The following is a 25,417-nucleotide window of genomic DNA, read 5'->3' as shown; positions in this document are numbered from 1 at the left end:
AACGTCAAAGAAGCAGAATAGCTTGTCCATACATAAAATGTAGTTGGTGAATGACACAAGGATAGTATAGTAGTTATTTACGTGTGCAGATTCAGGCTTGATGGAGCACACATGCAGAAGTTAACTCAACCTAGGGCAACTCCGGCTATTTTAAGTGGCAGGGGAAGAAAGTTGTGAACACTGTGGCACCAACTATAGGAGAAATACCTGTTCTAGATGAAATAACTGTAGCAGGTATTTCACCTAGGCAGGCCAAAAGACTCTTGGCCCTCAGCTTGTAGTCTATGACCCTGAGTCAGCCAGCCCAGTGGAACTAGGATTAAATCTGTTCTGAATTATGCTGCATACATACTTTAATGAAATTATTTTCCCCTTTTTTGTAAGCTACTATAAGTCACCATGGAGAGGTGTCATATTAATATTTAAATAAACATTTAATACCCCTATAATACCCCTTTACAACTGGATCACCAATCAAAAGATAGCCATTTTAAAAACATACTAACTGTAACATATGCATCCGTCATACTACATCAGGGGTCCCCAGCCAGGAGTCCGTGGATCACTAGGGATATGTGGAAACTCTGGAGGGGTTCCATAGCCTTTCCTCTCTTACCTTTATGAACTTGGCCACAAGCTAGGGAACTGGCTGACTCCATCCAAAGGGGGGTGGGGGGTGGGAGCGAAAGGAGGGTGAAGGGTGCAAGTGATGTCACTTCTGGTGACATGTCACTTCTGGGAGGTATGGCAGGGAGGTGTGCTCACCCGACTTCATTTCTGGGGATCCTCGAAGCCTGAACATTTATTTCAGGGGCCCCTTCACAGTTAAAAGGTTGAAAAAGGCTGTACTACACCTCTGCAATTACAATTCAAGATACTAACTGCAGAGGGGTAGTAATATTAGCTTGGTGTACCAACAGGAACAAGAGAGTCTTACAGCATTTTACAAAGCAATATTTACTGCTGCATAACTTTAATAAATTAAAATCCACTTTGTAAGATGCGTGGTTTGTTAACCTGACAGGCTTATACAAGCATACATAAAAATGGACAGCCTATGTCATATTATGGAATCAAAAAACCAAATCAATGTGTCCCACTTTTATGCGGTGCACAAATAAATACAAGAGCCAATCAGGGTAGGAGTGACTCACTCTAGAATAGTGAGTTACTTTACAGAGTAAGAAAAAGGCCATTTTCAAACTGCCTTTGTGTTCTGTTTTAGTAAGAGGACATATCTTTTTCTGTCATTTCAGAATGGCCCGTTTTAGTAGCCAGCTGCTAGTGGAATTTATTTACCGGTTCTTATAAACCAAAACACCACTTCAGTGCTATAGTGACATCACTGAGATGCCTTGACTCCATTAAATAAAAAAAAAAACCTTCAAGGAAGATTGTGTGGCAAGGGGCAGAAGGTGGCAATGTTTGAAATGGCCAAGTATTCAAAGACAGCTCATTAACAGAAGTAAATTTGCTGTATGAAGAAGAAGAAGAGTTCGTTCTTATATGCCACATTTCTCTACCCAAAGGAGGCTCAAAGCAGCTTACAGTCGCCTTCTGATTCCTCTCCCCACAACAGACACCCTGTGCGATGGGTGAGGCTGAGAGAGCCCTGATATCACTGCTCAGTTACAACAGCTTTATCAGTTCTATGGCCAGCCCAAGGTCACCCAGCTGGCTGCATGTGGGGGAGTGCAGAATCGAACCTGGATCTCCAGATTAGAAGTCTGGATTCCTAACCACTACACCAAACTGGTTCCCATCCCTGTATTACTTTACTCAAAATCAAGCCGACATCTAATAACATACTGATTATTACAGTAATATGAAAATGTTCACAGAGTGTAATTTACAAATAATCCTTCTTGTAGTGAAAAAAATAGGTAAGAGATTACCACTGATGTCCCAATTTTAGGCATATCAGAGTTCCTGAGAATCAAATTTCCTATTACCATGTAACTTCTTTCACTACTTTGGGGACTTTTTACTGCTTCAGTGCTTACAAACATCTGGAAGTTCTTTGAAGGCCCAACTACAACTTCCTCCTCTCCAAGAGAGTGAGACAGGAGGATGACTGATGGCAGTGTGATATGATTGCTCTCTTCCTGCCATGCTTTGATTATGAAAAGGTCCAGGCTTTGACTCTGTAAATCTGGCACATTCCCTATATAATTAAAGAAAACTGCTTTTAATCAAGGCTGAAAGATTAGGCACCAATAGTAACAGGAAGTCTTATTCCATTCTTAGACAGTTTACACAAAGTGCTTTCTGACACAGAAACACACACATATTCTCTACTAGGCTAAAATTCAACTGAAAAAAATATAACAATGGGCTGGATCCAGGCTAAATGTGTTGCTAACTTCTGCTAATTGGCAGAAATTATGTATTGCTAACACATGTAATTTCTGCCAATTCCCCTTCCTGCTGTGTACCCCTGATTTGGACCTCATGCCTTTTATGAAGAGTTAGGTCCTCTATTCCCCAAGTGTATTTTTTGGAGATCAATGGGCTAGAGTGGGAGTGGGGAGGTAGAAAAGTTCTGCTATACTAATGGAAGGAACTTGCATTAGTAGAAAATGTTATGTGGAACCAGCCCAGGTTATTTTCATAGACTGGTACTATTAAAATAAATATTCTGAATACTTGTGGTGCAAGTTAGAGTGTCAGATTAGGATTTGGGAGACCCAGGATCTAATCTCTACCATGGAAGTTTGCTAGCCAGATCACTTTGGGACTTTAAAACACTTTCAGCTGAACCTACTGTCTCTAGCAGAAGACCACTGAAAAAATAGATCCCTTATGACTAATGAACCAGTCTGTTTTTCATGTTTCTTGCCTGATCAAGACAATAAATTTATACTACACAGATTGGTTACTTTTGTTCGGATGCAGACAATAACTTCTTTCCTGTTTACTTTCACTGCAAATAGAAGGAATGTTTTGAATCTGTAAGGTCAATTTCATTGGCAAATGGCTTGAAACTAATCAGATAACCCATGCTCACATAGCTATTGTGATTTTCATTATAGGCTGGTCAATCACACTGGTATTCTTTCTGTTTATGCTTCCAAATGTACAGGGCTATCTGTAATTTACAAGTCTATCTCTAATGGTCTACCATAAGACCTGTAAGACTGTCCTCTGCTTAAGGGACTTTTCATACAGGAACCTTGTCCTACAGGACTCAAGTAGTTGCCAGGCTATTAATAGAACCTGGAGATCTTTCTGGTTTTTTTTATGGTCTCTTTAAGTATGTTCTTCTGACCTTATGGTCACCATTGCAAGCTGTTTCAGCTAAGAAAAAATGAGATATAAATACTTTTAAGTAAATAAATGAATGGACAGCATCACTCTTTCCAAGCAATGCTGTGCCCTCCACATGGAATGAATGTTGTCATGTGGATGTTCAGGTGCTCTGCGCAATACCTGTGTCCTAGGCCATTGGTCCCCAACCTTTTTATCACCGGGGACCACTCAACGCCTTTTACTGAGGCCTGGTGTGGGGGTAGTTTACTCCTCTACTCTCAATGTTTAAACATCCCTTCAAAATAAGATACAGACACGCCACAAATATGAAGTGTGTTGTAAAGGGCTGGGGGGGATGAAGTAAAGGGCCGGGGGGGGGGGAGAAGGCGTCCTTCAGGGCCCACCTCCAATTAGTCGAAAGACCACACGTGGTCCGCAGCCCACAGGTTGGGGATCGCTATCCTAGGCCATTGCTGTTATTTCCGGTCTCTTCCTCCTAAATTAATTATGAAGTGTCTGGGCCAATCCATGTTCCCATTTCTCTAGATCATCTTAAAGAATCCAAATCATTTCAAAACTTGGAAGCAGAATTCTGCAATATGAACCACATCCCTAGCAAGTTTACAACATACATCATTTTCTCAATTTCACAGAAATTTATTCCAAACAAATGCAGAACAAATTCCAGTGCATCTTGGTTAATTTTCTAAACCAACAAACAGACCAAATGAAACCTCTTGATTTGCAGGGCACTCTTTATAAACATGGCATTCTTTCCTCCCTCCTCAGAATGAATATCCCAAACATCCTTTAATATATGTGGGGCATATGTTAATCTACGTAGAAACTATATTTTGGGGCAATAGCGGCAATATAAAACACATATAAAACACAAAAGGGGTATGTGGAAAGGGGGTACTGAACCATTCCTACAACTTCTTTATTATTTTATTTCTTACCCACCACTCTCGGCATACTGGCTCATGGTGGGTTACAATACAAAAAGTTCCATAACAATAACCCCAATAAACCCCCCCATTAAAGCCACACATAATGCACAAAAAAACCCAGTATGGCAGGGGGGGGAGGGAACCCTACTGCCCACGAAATGCCTGCCACCCAGGCAGCAGGGGGTTGTGTCAAAAAAATATCACCCAAGATAGTGAAGGGTGGCATACATCTCGATGGTATACTTCCTAATGCGGGGGGGGGGGGGACCAGATCTTCCTCCTACACTGGCCTCAACCATAAATCTGGCAGAAGAGCTTGGTCTTACAGGCCCTGCGGAAAGCTGACAAATCCTGCAAGGACCACAGCTTTCCTGAGAGCCCATTCCACCAGGTAGGGGCCAGGAACAAAAAGGCCCTGGCCCTAGTCGAGGACAAGCAAACTTCCCTAGGGCCGGAAATGACCAGCAAGTTGGTACCCGCAGAGCGCAGAGCCCTGCAGGGGGTATAGAAGAAGAAGAAGAAGAAGAAGAGTTGGTTCTTATATGCCGCTTTTCCCTACCCGAAGGAGGCTCAAAGCGGCTTACAGTTGCCTTCCCATTCCTCTCCCCACAATAGACACCCTGTGGGGTGGGTGAGGCTGAGAGAGCCCTGATATCACTGCTCAGTCAGAACAGTTTTATCAGTGCTGTGGCGAGCCCAAGGTCACCCAGCTGGTTGCATGTGGGGGAGCGCAGAATCGAACCCGGCAACAACAGACATGTAGGTCTCAGACTGCCTGACCTGTACCTACATGGTTAGTGAGGCATCCAAGTTCCTGGCTTGGGCACAGTGATCAATTGCACCCCGGCCTGTACGGGCAAACGCGCTTCCTGTTCTGCCCCCCTCCTACCTAGCCATAGGACCTCTTGTCTTGGAGGGGTTGAGTTTCAGGCGACTCTGCTCAAGCCATCCAGCCACAGCTTCCAAACATTCTGCCCTTGTTCCACTTTCAGCTGTCCCTTCTCCCAAGCCGGGCTAAAGCAAAGAAGTGGGAGCATTCAGCAGTCTCACTGACCCCTTCTTCAATTTCAATCACACTCTTCCCACACAAACCTTTCACTGTGATGTCTAGTTTGATCTTCAATATTATTGAACTCTGTAAACCACACAGGATGGAAGTCTTGAGGCTCTGCCATTCACAATGCCAGTTATTCAGCCTACTTTTGCTGCTGTCACCCTTGAGGAGAAACAGAACAGCTTACAAGTGGATATTTAAGAGCTCACAGGCCACTGAACGGGGAAATTCTTATCTCTCCCATTATTTCTTCATGCCTTCTGTGACTCTAACATGCATCGCTCTAAGATTCCCCCCCAAATTCCATTCTCTACCCTAAAGACCACTTCTGTTCGTTAAAATGAAACTAACTTTACATTGTTAAAGAAAAAAATCTGAAATAATACTGCCAGCATAAACTCAAACTTAAGATCATAAAGATTTTAATTTCTTTAACCCCCCCCCCCCCAATTTCACAAGTCCTAAGCCAGGTCTGCATATACAGCAGGATATACAAGAATGGATGTGACTAAGAGTGGTAGCTTCTAATCTGGAGAGCTGGGTTTGATTCCCTGTTCCTCCACATGCAGCCTTGGGCTCATCACCGCATTGATAGAGCTGTTCTGACTTAGCAGTGATATCAGGGCTCTCTCAGCCTCACTTACCTCACAGAGTATCTGTTATGGGAAGAGGAAAGGGAAGGCAACTGTAAGCCACTTTGAGACTCCTAGTAGAGAAAAACAGCATATAAAAATACAACTCTTCTTCACTCCAGATTGCAGTTAAGCTTCAAATGGTCTTTTGCATTTTATAAAAGCAGGCAAATACCAGCACATCAGGAAGATATGGTTTGCTTGCTGTGATCACTTTCTATTTTCACAGAATTTTTAAAACAGGATATGTTATGATCCTCCAGCTGCATATTGAAATGGTACATTCCATTCTACAGATTCACCCCTCAGTGTTTCTACAAGTGTGAACCAGGCCTTAGATAGAGTACCTAACTTTTAACCTTTTGTTTAATCAAAATGGTTGTTTAATCAAAATGGTTGTTGCTTCAGCTGCTAGTAGACACAAACAAGGGCCAACCAAGAAACTTCTGTTGCTATACAAGTTTTCAAATTGTCCACTACAATATACAAGCTCTAAACTAAGAAAAATGAGGTTTTCACTGTAAGTAAAGCTGCATAAATATACTTAATATAAATTTTACACAGAGAAAGTAGAGATGGAAGTATGAAGATAGACATTATGAGATGAAAAGTAAACTGTTCACATTTCATTGTATGCATCCCCTGGCCCATTCTACAAGGAGCTTAGGGTATTATACATAATCCCCCATTTATCCTCACAACAACCCTCTGAGGTAGGTTAGGGGAGAGGTAATTACTGGCCCAAAGTCACTAAATAAGCTGCACGGCAGAGTGAGGATTTGAACTCTCCCCCCCCCCCCCCGTCCAACACTTTAACTACTCTACCACACTAGCCATATTTCTATTTTCCTTAGCACTGGAATATATTCCCTGAAATAACTTTTTATTACATGCAAGTATAGTCTTGGGTATCTGCAAATGCCATTTAATGTTGTGACTCATGAAGAAATCCAATTTATGCATATTTTTGTATTCTTATGCCATGATCCAGAGATTTACATGCACAGGACTCCAAATGTCAGCTACAGTAGACAAACTTTCATGAGAATCTTAACAATCCTAGTCAACAAACAATAATGTCCCAGTGGATTGTTTCTAGCCTTTTTGATATCCCATATAATTAACTTAATGTACCAAGGAATCCCTTGGAACACACAGAAGAACAATTTCCATTTGTTCAAAGTGATCATGTGCCACAAACTACGGTGAGCAATATCCTACTTATTTATTTACTAGGAGCAAAACCTGTTGTACCCAGGAATACAATGGGCGCTAGCACACATGCCTGCACTGTGGCTTTCCTGGGTGCTGACACTCCCCTGTCCTGTTCCTGTCGATCATGAGATCTAGCGTGTTGAAGGTGATTAAACAGTAGGAGACGCTAATCTTAAGAGCCCAGTTTGATCGCCCACTGCCTCCTCCATGTGCAGCCAGCTGGGTTGCAGCCTCTAGGTGGAGGCTTAGAGATTCTTGGGAATAACAACTGATCTCCAGGCTCCAGTTCTTCTGGAAAGACATCTAGGAGGGAGGGAGAATAGACCCTGATGGGTCCCATGGGGCTGGTGGGCAGCCTTTACTCTCCCCCCCCCCTCAGACTCTTCCAAAGTAGGGTTGGGCACTTTGGTGTCCAAAGTGGCCAGCTGTTGTTTTTTTTTTAATTATTTGCAATGCCAACAATGGTCTTGTGAGATCTTTGTTAGGATTTCTTATTTATTTCTTATTTAAACTTCTATGCTGTCCTTTCTCATGAGACTCTTAATTAGAGTTGTGAGGTTTGAGCAAGGCAGACTTCGTGTCTCCAAATATATTTTGGAGGGGGAAGCTTCTGCAAATCGAATGGTTCTCCTAGCTTTATTTTTTAAAATCATTTGAACATGGCTCCAGAATGCTAGTTGTTTAATCTACATTCAGGGTTCATTGGGCAGTATTTGCACAAAGGTTGAAATTTGCACCACAACAGAAAGTAAACCTCTAACGCTACCTTCTTCCCATTTTCTCATTATTTTGTTACTGCTTTAGAAAGTTCCATTTAATAGAATACTGCAGTCAGTACAGTTAAATAACTGGTTAAGATATGAATTTATCCATCACCACTAAATGATGGTGATGGATCATTTAGTTAAATTTACCTATAGTTAAATTTACCTATAAATGAGCCATGGCAACCACTTCATGTGCTTTTATTTTTATGCTATACAACATACCACTATGATGTAACATAATAAAGAAGCTTTGTTCTTCCACTTATAATTGTGGAGAAGCTACAATAAAATCATTGCTAACAATACTAAGTGCCAAGTTGAAATTTCCAGATATCACAGCAGCCTAGTGCCCTGGCTGTGCATAGCCCTGCCTAGAATCGATCATGGTATTATATTTACAGAGAAGATACTAGGATAAGCAGACTTGCCGCATAGGGCCTTGTAAAGCTGTATAATTTTAAGTGGCAAAAAATTAATACAAATATCATAGGGGTGTGTTTTCTGGAATTAAAAACTAGTTAGGTCTTTTAGCCAACATTCCAGCTGTGTGCATTTGTCAACTTTTCCAGGAAGATTGACTAAGGCTCTTCTGCAGAATCCCCATGCTAAATAGTAATTGTTTTGTTTTGCTATGTGTTATTTGATCTGGAAGAGACTCATTACCACTCTTTTCCTCCTGGATTTGTATGTGTTTTCCCAAGATCACCTGCCCCCACCTCAGGATGATTTAGTGTAATTGGCAAAGTACCATGTTCAATTTAAAGGCTATTTTATATATTCTAAATAAAAGTGACTATTAACAAAGGGTCAATTAAGGTTGAACAAAGAAAGTTGCATCAGCCCGACTCCCTCGTGCGTTTCAAAGAAGCAGCATGTTAACTTTATGAGCATAAGGGGAGCCCACAACCCAACCAACTTGCTTCCAAACTTTGCAGTAAAGCCAAAACCAGATGCAAAAGGGGCAGCCCCACATGCACCCCACTTTGAATAATGATAGCTGTTGATGTGTAAATTAATTGAGCTTGGTTCTAAGAGCCTCCAAGGATGTTCTTCACTCGAGCTTTCCCACTTATAGTGCAGGCTTTTACTACTGAGATTTGGAATTGCTTCATTTTATATGAGAACTGTTGCTTCATATGATAGTCAGATTATATAAGTTCTCAGTTTTAGGCAGAAAATCATAATGACAGAAGAGGGGAAAAGTTATATCAACAAGGCCAGTTTTGGTAGTCAGGGTGCCAGATCAATACTAGTTGCTCTGAACTGTAATTGTTTACTCAGCAACAAGGGCAGATTTACTCCCACATTGAGACTCTGCAAATTTAAAGCTTGAATATTTCAACACTGACATGTTTCAGAAGTCAGCAAGCAACCAAAGTTCTGGATTTCCTGCCTCCCAACTCCAGACCACCACCACCAACAGGAAAATTAGATATTTACTCCTTTTGGGGAATGATTAACAGGAACATAGGGGAAAAAAACCCTGTTTCTTCTGATTGACTAAGGCCCTCAAGCTTGGAAAATCTATACCAAAGATAGTGTGAAATGGGTTACAGAATTAACCAAGCCCCGAAATAAGTGCTAATGAGGAATCCAAAAAAGCGTGTGAAGTACTTGACCATTTCCACATGAAGAATATTTTCCCAGACAGCCTCCCAATGTTGGCAGCTTTTAGAGACCCCTCCTCATGACACTGCCAAAATCATGAGGCTGTCCAGTAGCTGGGTTGAGATTCGGCCATTTTTAAAGTGTGATGCGATAAATCCAGGAAAGTGGATTTACCACCCTCTATTGCACGTCTCTTGTGGTTCAGAGAGGGAATCGTGAGATAGTGTCCTTAGTGTTGCCCACCCTCCTCTCTCCATTTCCCACCCGCTGCTTCCAAGGAAGCCTCTTGACCCGGGGGCCCCAGCATGCACCCCTGCCCTGCCTCCTTCCCAATGGCCCCTGCAGCTGCTGCCACCACTAAGTGCCCACCAATGTGTGCACCTGGCTCCGTTTTTGTTAAGTGTAGCAAGGGTCACTGCCTCCTCCCCCTCCTCTTCGGTGGCCACCTGAAAGGTAGGCCCAGGCAACCCAAGCACACTATTGCTGTGTGGCAGCAGGGAGAAGGCGCTGGGCGAGCAGGCAGCCTCTCAGCACGGCTGGGGGATGGCACCACGAAAGTGGCCATGCTGGACCTGGGCATTGCCTTCACAAAGCTCTTCAAGCCCCCCACCTCTTCCTCCTCGCCCCCCTGTGCCTTGCCGTCCCTGCCTCCCTTGTCATGCCCTCTGCTAGCCAGCTACACCATTGCCTTGGCACTCATGAGGGGCTCGTCCAGCACCAGCTCGATGCGGACGGTGCCTGGTGCTGTGGCCAAGCCTGCTGCCAACAACTTGTTGCACTTGGCTGCACCACCTTTGTCCCGGGAGCCGGGCGTTGTTGTTGGTTTTTCTTTTTGGTACTGTATTTTCTGTGGCAACGCATACACATTGCATAGGTTTCAATTTTTAAAAAATTGCATTCAGGGGAACTCACAAACAGCAGTGATTGACAGGCCAAGGAGCGGTGAGTAAATTACGCTTTGATCTCTCTTCTACTTTTTAACCACTAGTGAGGAGGGGAATAGGCACGATACAGCAGTAGAAAAAAGTGGGAAGGCTTTAGAGCAGTGGTCCCCAACCTTTATTAGGCTGGGGACCGGCAGGGCATCGGGCTGCGCCCGCGGGGACCGCGCCCGCGCGGGCCACGCCCACGTTTCGGACCGCACCCGCGAGCCACGCCCGCGGATCGGGCCGCGCGGGCACGGCCTGCACGGGCGCGGCCCGGCCCTGATTCCCTCTCCCCACCCTCCCGCAGTAAGTAGCTTCCCGGGCCGCAAGCTTGCGGCCTGGGAAGGTTTTTACTGCGGGGGGGGCGGGGAAAGGGAGCCGCGGCCCGGCGCCGGGCCACGGCCCGCAGGTTGGGGACCACTGCTTTAGAGTGTGTAGGGGCGAAAAAGTGCCATATACTATCCCACAATTGCAGGCAGGAGACAATATACAATTTGGCCCTCTGTGTGGAAATTATCTTTATGGTCTGGTTCAGGTTAAATTCTCCCCAGAAGAAGCCCAGCCCTCCTGCACAACCAGGCAAGAAGGTCTTGGCCCTGACTGAGGCGGGGTGTATTTTTTAGGGCCAAAGATCTTTAGCTGGTTAGTGTTGCTGGATTGAAGTGCTCTCTGGGGAACGTATTCAGTAGGGCCATATGGCTGAGTACCAATAGGATTGTGGTTGAAGCATAATCACTGTTGAAACAGAGTTCTCTGTCAAACTGGTGAAACTTGGAAGGAAGAAGTAGAGGCATCAAAGCTGTAGCTCAAATCAAAGCTGTGTGACCATTGAGACCTTGCTGAGAAAACAAGCCACCAGAGTATCTTCAATAAGCAAATGCTATTGCCACCCTTTCCTGGATGCCAATCCAACATACAAACATATTCTGAGCATTCCCTAATTTGTATTTTGACAAATTACTATAGATTAGATAGAAAGATAGCAGAAAACTAGGTCAGGAATTTCTTTATAGGCGATGTTCAGAATTTCATCACAGAAAGGTTCTGGGATAAAGAACTGTTTGCACAATGCTGCTGAAAGTTTCAAGTCTTTTTGTCTATTTCTCAAGACATTTATTGGAAACACAGGTAAAGCTGGTTAGCAAATAAATTCACAAAAGTTACTAACCACCATTTTTAGTCGCCCATATATTTAGCATTTGCAGCACATTAACATCATTAAAGAAAAAACAAGCCAACTCTCATTTTACAATAGTTTCCCTTCCTTGTTGGCAGGAAGCAATTCCTGCTCCCCAAATTCAGATAGGCAAATATATTCAAGACTGAGTGATTTAACAACTTACTACCAGTCATCTCCTTCAAGGGAAAAAACCTATCAAAAGGGTGTGAACTATGAAAGGCTGAACACAGACCACATCTTAGAGCTCCTGCCTATTGCCATTCAGTTGTAATCTGAATCACAACCCCTTCCATCTAAGATCAAGGGATCTACTTCTTGTTTTGTATGGCAGTCTGATGGCTTGGAGGGAATCTATTTTAGTTCCTTGTCTCTAAGAGAAGTGGAATAAAAAACAATTCTCCTTTTCAGTCTTCTCATATTCTCCAGGGTTCACAGCCTCCCTTCACTAAACTTGGAACATACTTTGTGCCCCAAATTGCTATCTCAAAATATGGGATTAGGTCTGTACTTAGCACTTAATCCTGGTTTTACCTCCTATATGAGACACTAGGGAGAAAGAATGGCTAAAGAGCCATAATGACAGGCCTTCTAAAGGTTGCTCTAAGACAGTGGTCCCCAACCTTTTTATCACCGGGGACTGGTCAACGCTTGACAATTTTACTGAGGCCCCGGGGGGGGGGGGGGGTAGTCTTTTGCCAAAGACGTCACCACCACCTGAGCCCCTGCTCCGCTTGCTTTCCCGCCCGGCGCCCCTAACTTCCCGCCACCCGCTGGCCTATTAGAGCCTATTAAGTAAGTCATCTGTAAAGGTAAAGGTATCCCCTGTGCAAGCTTTGGGTCATGTCTGACCCTTGGGGTGACACCCTCTAGCGTTTTCATGGCAGACTCAATACGGGGTGGTTTGCCATTCCCTTCCCCAGTCATTACCGTTTACCCCCCAGAAAGCTGGGTACTCATTTTACCGACCTCGGAAGGATGGAAGGCTGAGTCAACCTTGAGTCGGCTGCTGGGATCGAACTCCCAGCCTCATGGGCAGACAGCCTCAGACAGCATGTCGCTGCCTTACCACTCTGCTCCACAAGAGGCTCCTTAAGTCATCTGTAGACCAGCCTAAATTATTAGCACAAATTAAGACAATGTATTGTTCGTCAGTACACTCACAACTGTCAAATTACTTCATCCAGAACACTCATAAGCCTATGCAGATTTATTCAGAAGTAAAGCTCAGTGGAGCTTTTTCTCCAGCAATAACACTGCACCACGAATTTATCAAAACTAACGGGGAGTATCTGAAATGTCTCTTTCAATGGGCCTTTTAGCAGCTTTGGAATATGTGACAAAATGTCTTCTTTCATGACTTGGAATGAAGCAAGCTAAATATAACTGCAGTTGACTTTGCAGAGCTGGGGAAGGGCAAGCTTTTTATTGCAACTGGACTTTTAAAAAGCACTAGTCTCAAGTATGCACTGACCTTAGGCTCAAGGGAAAATAAGGAAACAGGAAAAACCTCAAGGTTAACAGAGGTCTGCAAGGTGAAAACTTCAACCTACTTTTATGCTATTAACTCAGCAGGGAATTTAACCGGCCGTACTTTCTCCTTCCATAAGCATTTGTGCATCAACAATCAACAGTAATAAAGGCAGGAAGGGCAGGCATCTATATGCTATCACGCACTTCCATCAGAGGACTCAACAGCTCACTTCTGCAGAGCAACCATTGCGGAAGAAGGCTCTGCTAGACGAACCGCACACTCCCCCACTTTCGGACAGGACAACAAAATGTGAGGACGATCCGATCCAGAAAGTGCTGCCACCCGAGACAATTCGTGCTTGACAAGCCGGACTGACTCCAGCGCTTCAGATTTTAGGCTCGCTCCTACTATCACGACAGTCACACCTTTCAAACTCCACTGAAGTCAAGGGGCTTCGAATGGTGCAACTCTGTTTGGGGCCGCCCTGTGAAAGTCGCGCTTTCCAACAAGGCTCCGTGCAGGGACCAGCCGGTTTCTCTCTGGGGCCCCGAGCAGCATGTCCACGCGGAAGGGGAGGAAGCCGCCAAGACCAGGAGCGCGCCGAGCACGTGCTCGCAGCGCCTGCCTTAAGGAGACAGCGGCTGCCCAAGGACACCGCCCCCCCCCCCCACACCCACCCCACCATCAGTTATCAGTTAAGACTCAAGTACACAGTCCGGGGAGTAAAAGCCCCTGAGCGACGCCTGCAATCTAAAACTCATGGCCAGGGATGCCTCAGGGACTGCACGCCGCAAAGATGCTGCCGTCTGAAACCCGGACAAGCGCGATCCACTCGGCCTAGGGCCGCGGCCGCAGTTGGCCTGAACCCGCTCCGAAATTAAAGTCGCCCCTACGGCGGAGACCGAGGGCGTGTGGAAGGGGGAGGACGCGAGGCGGCGCTTACAGGCGGAACAGGCGCTCCATGTCCTTGATCTGCCGGCGGGTGAACTCCTTAAACTCGGTGTAGGGGTTGAAGACTTGGGCGAAGCGGGGCCGCGCCGCGCCCGTGTTGATGTCCTGCCGGCGGTTCAACTTGGCGCTCAGCTCCGGGTCGGCGGCGGCGCTGAGCACGATCCGCTCTTCGTCCGGGTCTCCAGGGCTGGTCTGCGGGGAGGACGCCGCCGCCGCCGCCGCCGCCGCCGCCGGAGCGCCCTCTTCACTTGGCTCCTGGTCGGGAGGGGGCTCCGAGCAACTCCCATCCCGCTGTAATCGCCGCTGCAGCTTCTGGGCCAGCTCGGCCGAGGCCATGGTATGTGCCTGTGTGCGTGTGTGGTGGGAGGGCGCGGGGACGGACGAGCGGCTCCCGCACCTCGGCGCAACCGCCACTACCAGTTCCTCGGGCAGACCCGCCGGCCTCAAACTTCGTACTGAGACTTGGGCGAATTGGCGGGGAAGGAGGGGTGGGGAGGGGCCGGAGGCTGGGCCGGGGCTTAAGGAGGCGCCGAGGAATTCGCCCAGGAGGGCGGGCCTCGCCGCCGGTTTTCTCCGGAGGGCCCTCCGAATGGGTTGGCTCCTCACCCTGAACATTTGCCGCTCTCCTGTGGCGATGTTTGCCCTGTCGTTGATCGTGTACTCTTTATTTCTGGTAAAGACGGCCCAGAAGGTTTGCAGTTCAAAAATCATTCCCAAATAAGGGTCATAATAATATTATTTGGGCATTTCAGGGTTTTTTTTTTGGGGGGGGGGGGACAGAGGCAAGATTTCTAGAAACTTTAAAAGCCCATATACAAGTATCTCCGAATAAAGTTCCAAAAAGTGATAGCTGAATAGCCCAGGCTCTCATCAGAGGAAACTAAGCAGAGTCAGGTTTGGGTAATATTTGAATGGGAGATCTCCAAGGTATGCCAGGGTCTTGATATGGAAGTGATAAGCAATAGCTAATCTCTTTTGAAAGTCCCTCACCTTGAAAAGCCCACAGGGTCACCATAAAGCAGCTGTAACTTGATGGCAAAAGAAAGAAAGAAAAAAATTGTAATGGAAAATTTAAGGTTATCTGTGTTTAAAAAGTTCTGACAGTAGCAAGTGGACACCTGGCTTAGGAAGAAAACAGATTTGTGTATTTACATATTGTGAAGACTCAACACAGCCTGAACCAAGGCTAAGAGGCATAGGAGTGCAGTCCTCCTGAAGCAGTCAATCCTCAAATCATATATAATGTCCATGTCCAGAGCTCCCACCACAAAAATAATGGATCCATGTCTTTGTGGTGACACCATGGAGCACAAACACAATTCTGAAGCATGGATCCTCATAATTCCTCATGGATCCTCATAATTATTGCATTGGGTCACCCCAAACTCACCGTCAGATCATCTATTATAGCCACAGCATACTCTACAAAAATTACAGATTTTTGGTGTCTTCATGCCATGACACAGAGCAAAAACATGGTTCCAAAGCACCTTACGGATCCCCTCAGAATTTTTGCATCAAGTCTCACCATTAGATTACTTACATTATTGATAGCCACAGCATATACTACAAAGATCACAGATCCATACCTTCATGGCTATGCCATGGAGCAAAGACATGTTTTGGAAGCATGGATCCTCAAGGTTTTTGCATTGAGTCACTCCAAATTCACCAGAAGATCACCTCTTCTATCAATAGCCACAGCATACACCACAAAATCATAGATCCAAACCTTTTTGGCCACCCCACGGAGCAAAACAATGGTTCCAAAGCATGGATACAAACAAAGCCTCAGTATTTTGGCATCCAGTCACTCCCAAACTCATCTCAAGATCACCTTTTCTATCAATAGCCACAGCATACACCCCAAAAAATCACAGGTCCACGCCTTGGTGGCAAAGCCATAGGGTAAAAACATGGTTCTGAAGCATGGATTCTCGGGGATTTTGCATCTGATCTTCCTCAGCTCACCTTAAGGTCAATGATTCTATCAAAAGTCACAGCATACACCAAAAAAATCACAGATCCACGCCTTAATGGCCATGGCAATGCATGGCTGGCATTCTACTACCTCTGCCAAGCCAAACTACTAACTCCACCAAAATACATTGTCACACCAATGTCCATTGAATGACCCCCAAAAAGGTATCTGGAATGGTTCTACATTAATATGTAACGTTGACTAGTTTTAATGTAAACCACCCTGAGCCTTCGGGGAGGGCGGTATATAAATCTAAATAAATAAATAAAAATATAAACACTGTATTAAAAAGAGTAATTACATTCATGTACACAGCCTCTACTGTAAAGAATTGTATCTGATGCCACCAAGCTGCAAAAATATCCAAGGCAGATATTGTCATGGGCTCATCTGTGCATGTAGAATATCTAACCCATTGAGACCACCAAATTGTTGTTGTTGTTGGATTTATTGCCTTCCTCTTTCAGCAAAGCTGTCTCATGGTGGGTTACATAAGATAAACCCTCACAAATATAAGGTTAAATATTAAAATTCTACTCAATTTAAAATTCTACTTAATCATGAAAAGCAATAATCTGTCTTAGGTTGATTCTACTACAAATGGTTATGGGGAAAAGTTGGTTGTTTGGTGTACTTTTTTGTAATTATGAATGTAGGTTTGACTGTGATTTTTTGGGGCCAATGAATTTTATCACTGCAAACTTCTAAATCAGTGCTCTCCAAATTGGCGTCCATGGGCTCCAGGACACCTGCTGACACCTCTCCTGGTGCTCATAGAGTATTTTTAGAAAGTGGCAGGATCCGGGTGGTCTTTTCATTGGAATCATTTCACAAAGATAATTCTAGAAGAGTGAAATTTTGTTTCATTTGGTAACTAACCAAATGCCCTGGGTGGTCAATGAACATGGTAGAGAGGTATACACCTTCTTCTGTCTCCTTGCCCTGGTATTCAGAAGTTTGTGCAAGGAAAGGGTGAGTCAGACTGAATGGATTAGTTTGAATCACCCACAGCATAGTACTGAGTTATCAAAATCAATTTGGAAGTGTCCAAATTGTTTCGGCGCCATTGAAACCAATGGCAGTACTCAAGACTATGGAGATTTCCCCCTTTCTATGTTTTCTGGGTTCTGGGTATGGGGTTGAGGTAGAGACACAAAATTTGCATCATAGCTGCAGGAACCTCTCATCAAAAGAACCTCCAAGATTTAAAAAGTTTTGGCCATTGGGATCCTAGGAGCATCCAAAGAGGAGGCCCCCAACATAGTAGATTCTCTGATTTGTTCATATAAAAGAGGCTAAGCAGGGCAACCTAAGATTGGACCCCCCAGTCCATTTCTTTTTGAAACTTGGGGGTTATAAGGAGAGGCTCCTGCAGCTACACTTCAAGTTTCGTGTCTCTACCTCAAAACCCGACCCCACCCCCAGAGCCCAGAAAAGTCAGAAAGGGGAACTTTTATGAGAGTCACTGCAGTGAACTGGTGCCAACACAGAAGACAGTCTCAGGGGTGAGGGGGGCCAAAGAAGTTACAAAACCAGCATGCATTAAAGCCCAGCATCAAAACCACTCTCTACCCTAACACTGCCCTGGAGCACAACCAAGCCAACTATTGCCTGCCCACCCAGCTAGAAACAGAAGTGGGCAGACACATCACCCTAGCATGGCCAAACAGCTCTGCCACACACATCAGCAGTGCATAAACACAATCCCAAGGAAGAGAGGGTGATTCACAGAAGCAGCATTCCAGCAAACTAGAACAACAAATCCCCAGGACTCAATGCCAAGTCTTCAATATCTCTCTTCAAGTAAAGCTGAAGGAAGAGCATTGCAACAAGCTAAAGCTAAAGCCCTCTGGTGACTGGATACCTTAAAGGTAAAGGTAAAGGTATCCCCTGTGCAAGCACCGAGTCATGTCTGACCCTTGGGGTGACACCCTCTAGCGTTTTCATGGCAGACTCAATACGGGGTGGTTTGCCAGTGCCTTCCCCAGTCATGACCGTTTACCCCCCAGCAAGCTGGGTACTCATTTTACCGACCTCGGAAGGATGGAAGGCTGAGTCAACCTTGAGCCGGCTGCTGGGATTGAACTCCCAGCCTTATGGGCAAAGCTTTCAGACGGCTGCCTTACCACTCTGCGCCACAAGAGGCTCATTAAGATTAGATAAATATTCCATGGGAAAAGTGAGATACCTGTTGCTTTCTCCACAAGTTGGTTAAAAATGTTGTTCAAGTGGCTAGCCATGTTGGTATGACACAGCAGAACAAAGTTGGAGTCCAGTGGCACCTTCAAGACCAACCAAGTTTTATACCTTGAATAAAACTTGGTTGGTCTTAAAGGTGCCACTGAACTCTAACATTATTATAAAATTTTTGTGTTGTTATTTGGTTTTGGTAACCTGGCTCCACAAAAAGCCTTAAAATAAGTATAAACTCATCAAAAATGGTGCTTTCACACATGCTAAATAATGCAATTTAAATCTACTTCACCAATTGTTTGCTATTTTACATGGTAACATCCATTTGCAAGGTGTGCTGAAAGTGAATTTAAAGAAACAGCAAGCAACAAAAAAACAGTAATAAATGAAAAACTGACAAACTATTTTTTTAAGTCAACATACCAGGGTTGTCCCTTGTCACCTCTTCTGTTTATCTTAGTGCTGGAATTCCTAGCTACAAAGATAAGGCATAAGGATCAAAGGAATAGGGGTAGATGATATATCATTTTAAATTAAAAGCTATGCGGATGATTGGTATTCAGCTATGAATCCACAGGAATCACTGCAGTATGTAAAGAACATACTGAATAATTCGGATCCTTTTTAAGATACAAAATCAACAGGAAAAAGACAAAAATGTTTATGAAATTTTTAATGCAGCAAAAAGTACAAATTGTTACAAAGACTCCAAAATGTACATTAGCTATAGATCCTATCAAAAATTTGGGAATAAAATCTGAACAAAATTGTTTAAAAAAAATTATCAGAAGACCTGAAAATCGATACAGTTTCCTGGCTGGGTAGAATTTTAACAACAAAAATGAATGTCCATCAGTACAGTGATTTATCCAAGAGCCTCTCACAGTTCCTTCTCTCTCCCCCCCCACCCACCATGGATGAGAGTAGCCAGGTGCCATAGCTAGAGTTGTGTGTAGTGATTCCTCACAGTTGCAACTTTAACACCTGAACTGCACATGACCTTGGCCCCTGGCCACCCACTGGTGCTCCCACTAACTTTTTCAGTGCCAGCTAGAGAAAGCAGGTCCTGAACAGGATAATCCCTGCAGGAAAAAAAGGAAATCCATCTTTTGTTATTATTACAAGTGTTTCAATACCCCAAATACAGCAGGTTCAAAACAAATGTTATTTTAAAATCCACATTACTTTACACAATACGATGTTCATGTGCCATTTTCCCCTACATAAAGCTTATCTTTGAATACAAGAAATGGCAGTGGGAAACAGCCCTGTATGGAGCAATCAGGTTTGGGAACATACCTGCATCTTGCAGGAGGGCCTGCGGACCTTCCATAAAATTTTTACTCTACCTGGGGTCTCCAGGATACAATCACAAATGCAATCACAATCAGTCAAGGCAAGAGATAAGAGCAAGGTTGACAAACCAATCCAGAGACAAGGAGTCAAAGATCAGGGGAACAGGAAGATTTGGAGTTCAGGGTTCAAGCTTGGTTTCTTACTGGGAAAGCATGCACAGATTAAACAGGACAGGAGAGCAAGGTGGCGTGGTAGTCTACTGAGTGGGTCAGCTCTCAGAGAGGATAATGAGCAAGGCTGCTTCCAAGTGGAGTCTTTTTCTGATTATTCCTTTTGTCTGCCTCATTAGCTGACATCTCCTGAACCCAGGTGTTACTTCTTACTGCTGTTTTCACCCCTTTGCCTTCCTATGATTTTGTCATTCCTGCTTGTGTAATAAATCTGCTCCAGGAACTAGCACTGATTGCTGTCATGCAATCTGTCAGGTGCTCTCTGCATCTTAGGTGCTCTGCTGATTCAGGAAAAACTTCAGTAACTGGCATTCTGATCTCTGTCCCATTTCTTTAATCTCCTACCAGAATGAGCAGGCTGGCTAGGAAGTGTTTCTTTCACTGGGTCTTATTCTAGACCCAGCTGCTCAAGCAAGCATTCCACTGGTTCAGGGTCTGATTCTTCCATTTCCTCATCCTCAGTGGAGGAGGCAGTTGGCTAGCCCATGACCCTTATGCAGCTCCCAGCCAACAGCCTGCCAGCCATGGCTTCTCCCCCTGCCCACCTCAGCCATCAATGACTGCAACATCCCCTAATGGCTCCCAGCCACCAGAACTGCCAAGGCTTCTCTCCCCCATCAGTGGTGACAATGTGCTGACCAAAGTTTCTCTCACCCAACTTCACTGGCAGCAAGCCCTGCACAGTTCACTGCCTTCACTTCTAGGCCTACTATGGCTTCCTGCCTCTACTGCTGCTGTTTGCCAGAGGAGACAGGAGCACTGTCTGCACATGCAAAGGTAATGCTTTGTTTTGGGGGGGATTTAAAAACTCCAGTTAATTTTTTTTTTAATTCAGATTTCTCTGCAAATCTGGTGAGTCCGCCAAGTTTGCGGATCTTTCTGTTTACAATCAGTGTGGCCACAATCCATGAACGTAGATTTCAGACTGGGCCATGCTTTACTATTAGCATATACGATTGAGATAATGGGGGAAATCCATTATTTCCCAGATTAGGTGGTTAAAATATGGAGAATATACAGTGGTTAAAATATGGAGAAGGCTGTGCATTATGCAAGAAGGTAATTGAGAATCTCCCTCTTAGGACTGCAGCCTTAGCAATTGTTGACTGATAGAGGTAAGACAAACAAAGCATTTAGATAATTTTTAAAAAGGTTATGATGAATAAATCTGGAGCCAATACTTCCTTCCTTTCCTGACAAATAATTAACAAAGTGAACACATGTTAATGGAAAAGGCTATGATAGTCCAAGTATTTCTTTTCTGTGGGAAACAACTGGTATATTTGCTCATGATTTATAGTGAATGTGAACTGCTGCATGAGAGCTAGTGGTAAATCTCAAAAGGCATGTCCATTGAAAATGTAAACACAGCTGTCAGTGATGAAAGAGTTATAAAGTTTTTAGATGAAATCCAAGATGTTACAAGTTGCCTTTTTCTTTGTGCAGAAGCTAAACTGCATCTCTTCAGCCTACGTTTGTACAAAGTCTTCAGCTATCAGCTACAGGAAATAATTACAGCATACAATGTTTATTGCAGGAAAAGGATTCATTTTTGAGATTTCTGTCTACAGTTGAAGCAGGTTTGGATTGCCATCTGCTGGACATTATATGTATGTCCTATTTACAACAATATTGTAAGGATTCTAAAGAATTAGTAGAAATCCTCCTTAAGGACCATGTAAGAAAATGCAGAAATCACTACACAAGCATCTGTGACTGCTATGAGCAGCAGTCTTCATAATTCGCTAAGTCCTAAGTGGGTGGAAAAAGGGGCGGAGCCAGTTAAGGTGAGGGGCCAATCAGAAGGCACAAAGCACCTTCAGATTGGCCCATTACCCAAATGGCTGGTGTTCAGCGGGTGTGGTGGAGGCTTCCCTGCGGACCTCCAAACAGGCCTGCCATGTCGGGGACATAGCAGCCCTGCTTTGAGGCCTGCAAGGAAGCCGGGCAGTTGGTGGAGAGGCGGGGGAGGCTTCGCTGCGGGCCTCGGAGCAGGGAAGCCATGTCGGCGACGCAGCAGGCCTGCTCCGAGGCCCTCCGAGGCCAAAGTCGGGGATTTGCTGGGGAGGGGGACAGGCGGCTGGGGGGGTCCTCGCACGGGGGATGCGGGGGCCGCCACTGCAGGCCCCCCCTTTCAAAGCCTAGTCTTATACATAAAATGTGATTCATACTTCTGACAACATACTGAAGGTTCCAAAGACTATTGTTGGAATCTCCACTTCCCTCAGGGTCAATTGCTGGTCTTGCTCAGGATTCTGCACCCCCCTCGTCCCTTCAGGCCCGTTGTGAAGGGAGCCTCTAACAGCCCTTGAATGAGGTGAGGGAGGTGTTTCTGAGAGCAACTCAGAGGAGTTTGAAGGCATGTGTGTGCTTTCCTTTGGCGGGGGGGGGGGAGCTTTCCCTTCTGCCTAACTGCTGGCTGACAGGAAGGCCAAAGAAAAGCCCCTTCTGGGAAGGCGGTATAAAAATCTAATTATTAAATAAAATACTGCTGTGGCCAGTCTCGCTGCTCTATGGCAGATGTAGTCAAGCCATGCATGTCTCTTCTCCTCAACTCTGTGAACGTTTGAGGCCTACTACACGTTTGAGGTGCAGATGAAACTGGATGCTGTTGCAGGGGTTGTTTTGCCTCCTGCTTCATCTGCACAACAACCCTGTGCAGTAGGTCTCAAGTGTTTTATCTCCACAACAACCTGCATGGGAGGCCTTAAATGATTCTTCTGTACAACAACCCTCCAAAGCAGCCATTTTTACCTTGGAAGCTAACTGTAAATCCAGGAGCTCTCCAGGCCCCACCTGGAAGTTGGCTACCCCTGGGTTGGGAATTTTCCTGGAGGTTTGGAGGAGGGCCTTAAAATGGTACAATGCCTCAGAGCCCACCTTCCAAAGCAGTTATATTTGCCTGCAGAGCTGATCATTATAATCTAGAGGTGAGCAGTAATAGTAGAGACAATGGTAGAGACTTGCTGACTGAGGTTGGGGTAGACTGGTGCGTGTATGTCCCACCTGGGCTATGGGCTTTGGCAACCCTTACCAGCAACTGTTTATATTTTGGGGCACAGACAGACAGACAGACCAGCATGGGTCTTGCAAATCTGGAAAGTGTAGGAAGATCTAAATAAAGAATATTTACAGCCTGAAACTATAAATGTTGAACAAGTAAATGACTGGAGAGACTTAGGAACTGAAGTGACTTTGCTCAACCTCGGCATGGTAAATAAAAATCAGTATTTGCCAGGAAGGTCCTACGAAATCAAAGGCATAAGTGGCCCAGAATTTCAAGTGGAGTTAGCTTTATAGAAAAGTAGACAGTGAGAATTGGGGGGATGCACTTTTATTAGGCAACAACTTGGCCTTGCAAACAACAACAGGTCCTGCAGTTGCCAGCAGTAGGCCTCAGGCTTCACAAGAGCAGACATCACCAGCTAAGTAATAAACTGTGCTAGCCAACTGTCTGTGGCCACATGCATTCCTTTTGAAGGGGAACATGGGAGGGGGGAGAGCTTTGCCTTCAGCCTAACTGCCTGGAGATCAGCTGTAGTTCCAGGGGATCAGACCTCACCTGAGGATTGCCCTCTCTAAACCTCAGTGGGGTACAATGCTACAGAGTCACCCCTCGAAAGCAGCCATTTTTGCCTGGGGAGCTGATCCTTATAGCCCAGAGATGAACAGCAATTCCAGGAGATCTGCAGGCTCCACCTGGAGCTTGGCTGTCCCTTGTCTAGAAATATTCCTTGAGGTTTGGAAGTGGGGCCTCAAAAGAGTATAATGCCTCCGCAGACACCTAACCACCCTGACCTATTTCAGGTCAAGAAAACATTGCAGAGAGGAGGTAAGGTTGCCAGATTTGTGTAGGTTCATGTTCTGGAATTCCACACTACCTAGATGTGCATAAACCTGACTAGGGTCAAAATTGCCATGCACAGAGAGACCTCCTCTTAGAGTTGCCAGCCTCCAAGTGAGGCACTAAACCTACACCAAACCATAAGCTAGCACTGTTGTATTACAGAACACAACAAGCTTTACTACTAGTTTCCACATAAAAGTGGAACATTCAATCTGTGTTGTTGTTTTTCCTCATTTACAATTGTGGCTTTCAAATATACAGGGGGGGAGGTGTTTGGGGTGTGTGAGTGTGAGACAGAAGGGTTCCATAAAAATAAAATGTAAAATGAAGTGGCCTGACTTTGCTATTCCCAAGCTACTAGATTCCAAAGTAGTGTAATTGAAGATGTTGAATTCAATTGCTAGAAACAGAAGGCAAAGTAACAACTTTCACACTACCAGATGTAGGATGCATGAAAAATGAACACTGAAACATCTAGGTAAGTTCTTTTCTTTCCAATAACAATAAGCTAATGTAGAGTCTTACTGAACTCTGATCTGGATAACCTAGGCTAGCCTCATCTCACCAATCTTAGAAGCTGAGCAGGGTCAGCACTGGGTAGTACTTTGATGGTAGACCACCAAGGAAGTCCAGGATCACAGAGAGGCAGGCAATGATAAACCACTTCTGTTTGCTTCTTATTTTATCATTTAATTAATTAATTACATTTGTTGACTTCTGGGAGCTCATTCCACCAGATTGGGGCCAGGACCCAAAAGGCGTGCCTCTAGGCGTGCCACCTGTCTTGTCTTGAAAACACATGGGGGCCACCAGGTCTTGGGTACAACTCGATGGCACTTTACGCACACAGAGTGCTAGTTCGTCTTCATTCTTCTGTATGGTGCTGTATTTTTCTCCAGTTGCAAAGACAAATTTTCTAGCTCAAAGGAACTGAAAGGGCACAGCAGAAATTCTGAGAGCCATTCCGCACTCGTTCTAAATAGCACAATGGTTACAAATTGAAATCGCTACTGTTTTGCTGTTATACACAACGTCGTTGACAATCTGTAACACTCCTGAAACCGATCCGCAAAAAGCGCTTCGTTGTAGCGCTTTCAGGGAAATCCCAAAAAGTGGATTCACCCTCTGGAAAGCGCTACACTCTTGCAACCAATCTGCAACATTAGCGGGAAAGTTCTGTGTGTTACCATTGTTGCAGTTTCTGCAAAGTACCTCCCCCTGGCTCTCTCCTCTGATCTTCCAGCGAAGTGATCGCCATTTTTTTTTCTCGGAGCAAGCAGAGATCAACGCACCGGCGAGCCTCCGTTTACCCAGTGAGGCTTCCCTGGCTGCAGTCCCTCCCCAGAGCTGTTTTAAGTCACCAAGCAAGAAACAACACACAGCCCTGTTTGCTGGTTTATTCTCCCTTATTCTTGGCCGAAAATCGCGCCCGTGCGGGGGGGGGTGGTTATTTTTTTTCACTCGGGGGGAGCGTGGCAACGATGAAACGGCAGCTCAAACACCACCTGCTAGCTAGATGGCTCTCTCTGTTGCAACGAATCAATGCAGATTTGTTGCAATGTGTGTGTGTTTTTTTAAAAAAACCTTCTTTAAAGGGAAAGGGGCTTCTTGGGATCATGGTAACGGCCGCCCATTGGCTGCTTGACAGCCAGGGGCGGGATAAAGCTCGGCAATATCGCTTCCTGGCTAGCGATTTTTGCCGAGACCGGAAACCTGTTGGAAACGATAGAAACGCAACTGGATTCCACTACAAAGCCAGGTATGCATAACGACGAATTCCACAATTTAAAATGGCGTTTTTTCGTTCCGCAACCAATTTGCCACATAGATCCTGGTGCGGAATGGCCCTGAGAAGCTCTAGGCTGGG

At 45.0% G+C, this 25,417-nt stretch overlaps 2 protein-coding genes across 6 annotated transcripts in view; one reads left to right on the top strand and one right to left on the bottom strand.

Moving 5' to 3' along the window:
• Positions 1–14,482, bottom strand: part of EFHD1 (EF-hand domain family member D1) — a 33,306-nt gene extending 18,824 nt beyond the window's left edge. Inside the window, exon 1 of the mRNA XM_077349280.1 lies at positions 13,996–14,482. Within this exon, the coding sequence (XP_077205395.1) occupies positions 13,996–14,339 (344 nt within the window). The 5' untranslated portion in view covers positions 14,340–14,482. The remainder of the gene's footprint in view (positions 1–13,995) is intronic.
• Positions 14,159–25,417, top strand: part of LOC143843346 (nuclear body protein SP140-like protein) — a 47,088-nt gene continuing 35,829 nt past the window's right edge. For 4 of the 5 annotated variants that reach the window (XM_077349262.1, XM_077349260.1, XM_077349261.1 and 1 more), the window contains exon 1: positions 14,159–14,340. The gene's annotated coding sequence lies outside the window, so the exon portion shown is untranslated. Of the gene's footprint in view, positions 14,341–24,006; positions 24,029–25,417 lie in introns of those variants that run through there. The other variant, XM_077349259.1, reaches the window with a different exon arrangement.

This window comes from Paroedura picta, chromosome 8 (genome assembly GCF_049243985.1).
Source record: "Paroedura picta isolate Pp20150507F chromosome 8, Ppicta_v3.0, whole genome shotgun sequence".
NCBI lineage: Eukaryota > Metazoa > Chordata > Lepidosauria > Squamata > Gekkonidae > Paroedura > Paroedura picta.
Note: the sequence above shows the minus strand (reverse complement) of the source record. Positions and strands in the feature narration are given on the sequence as shown.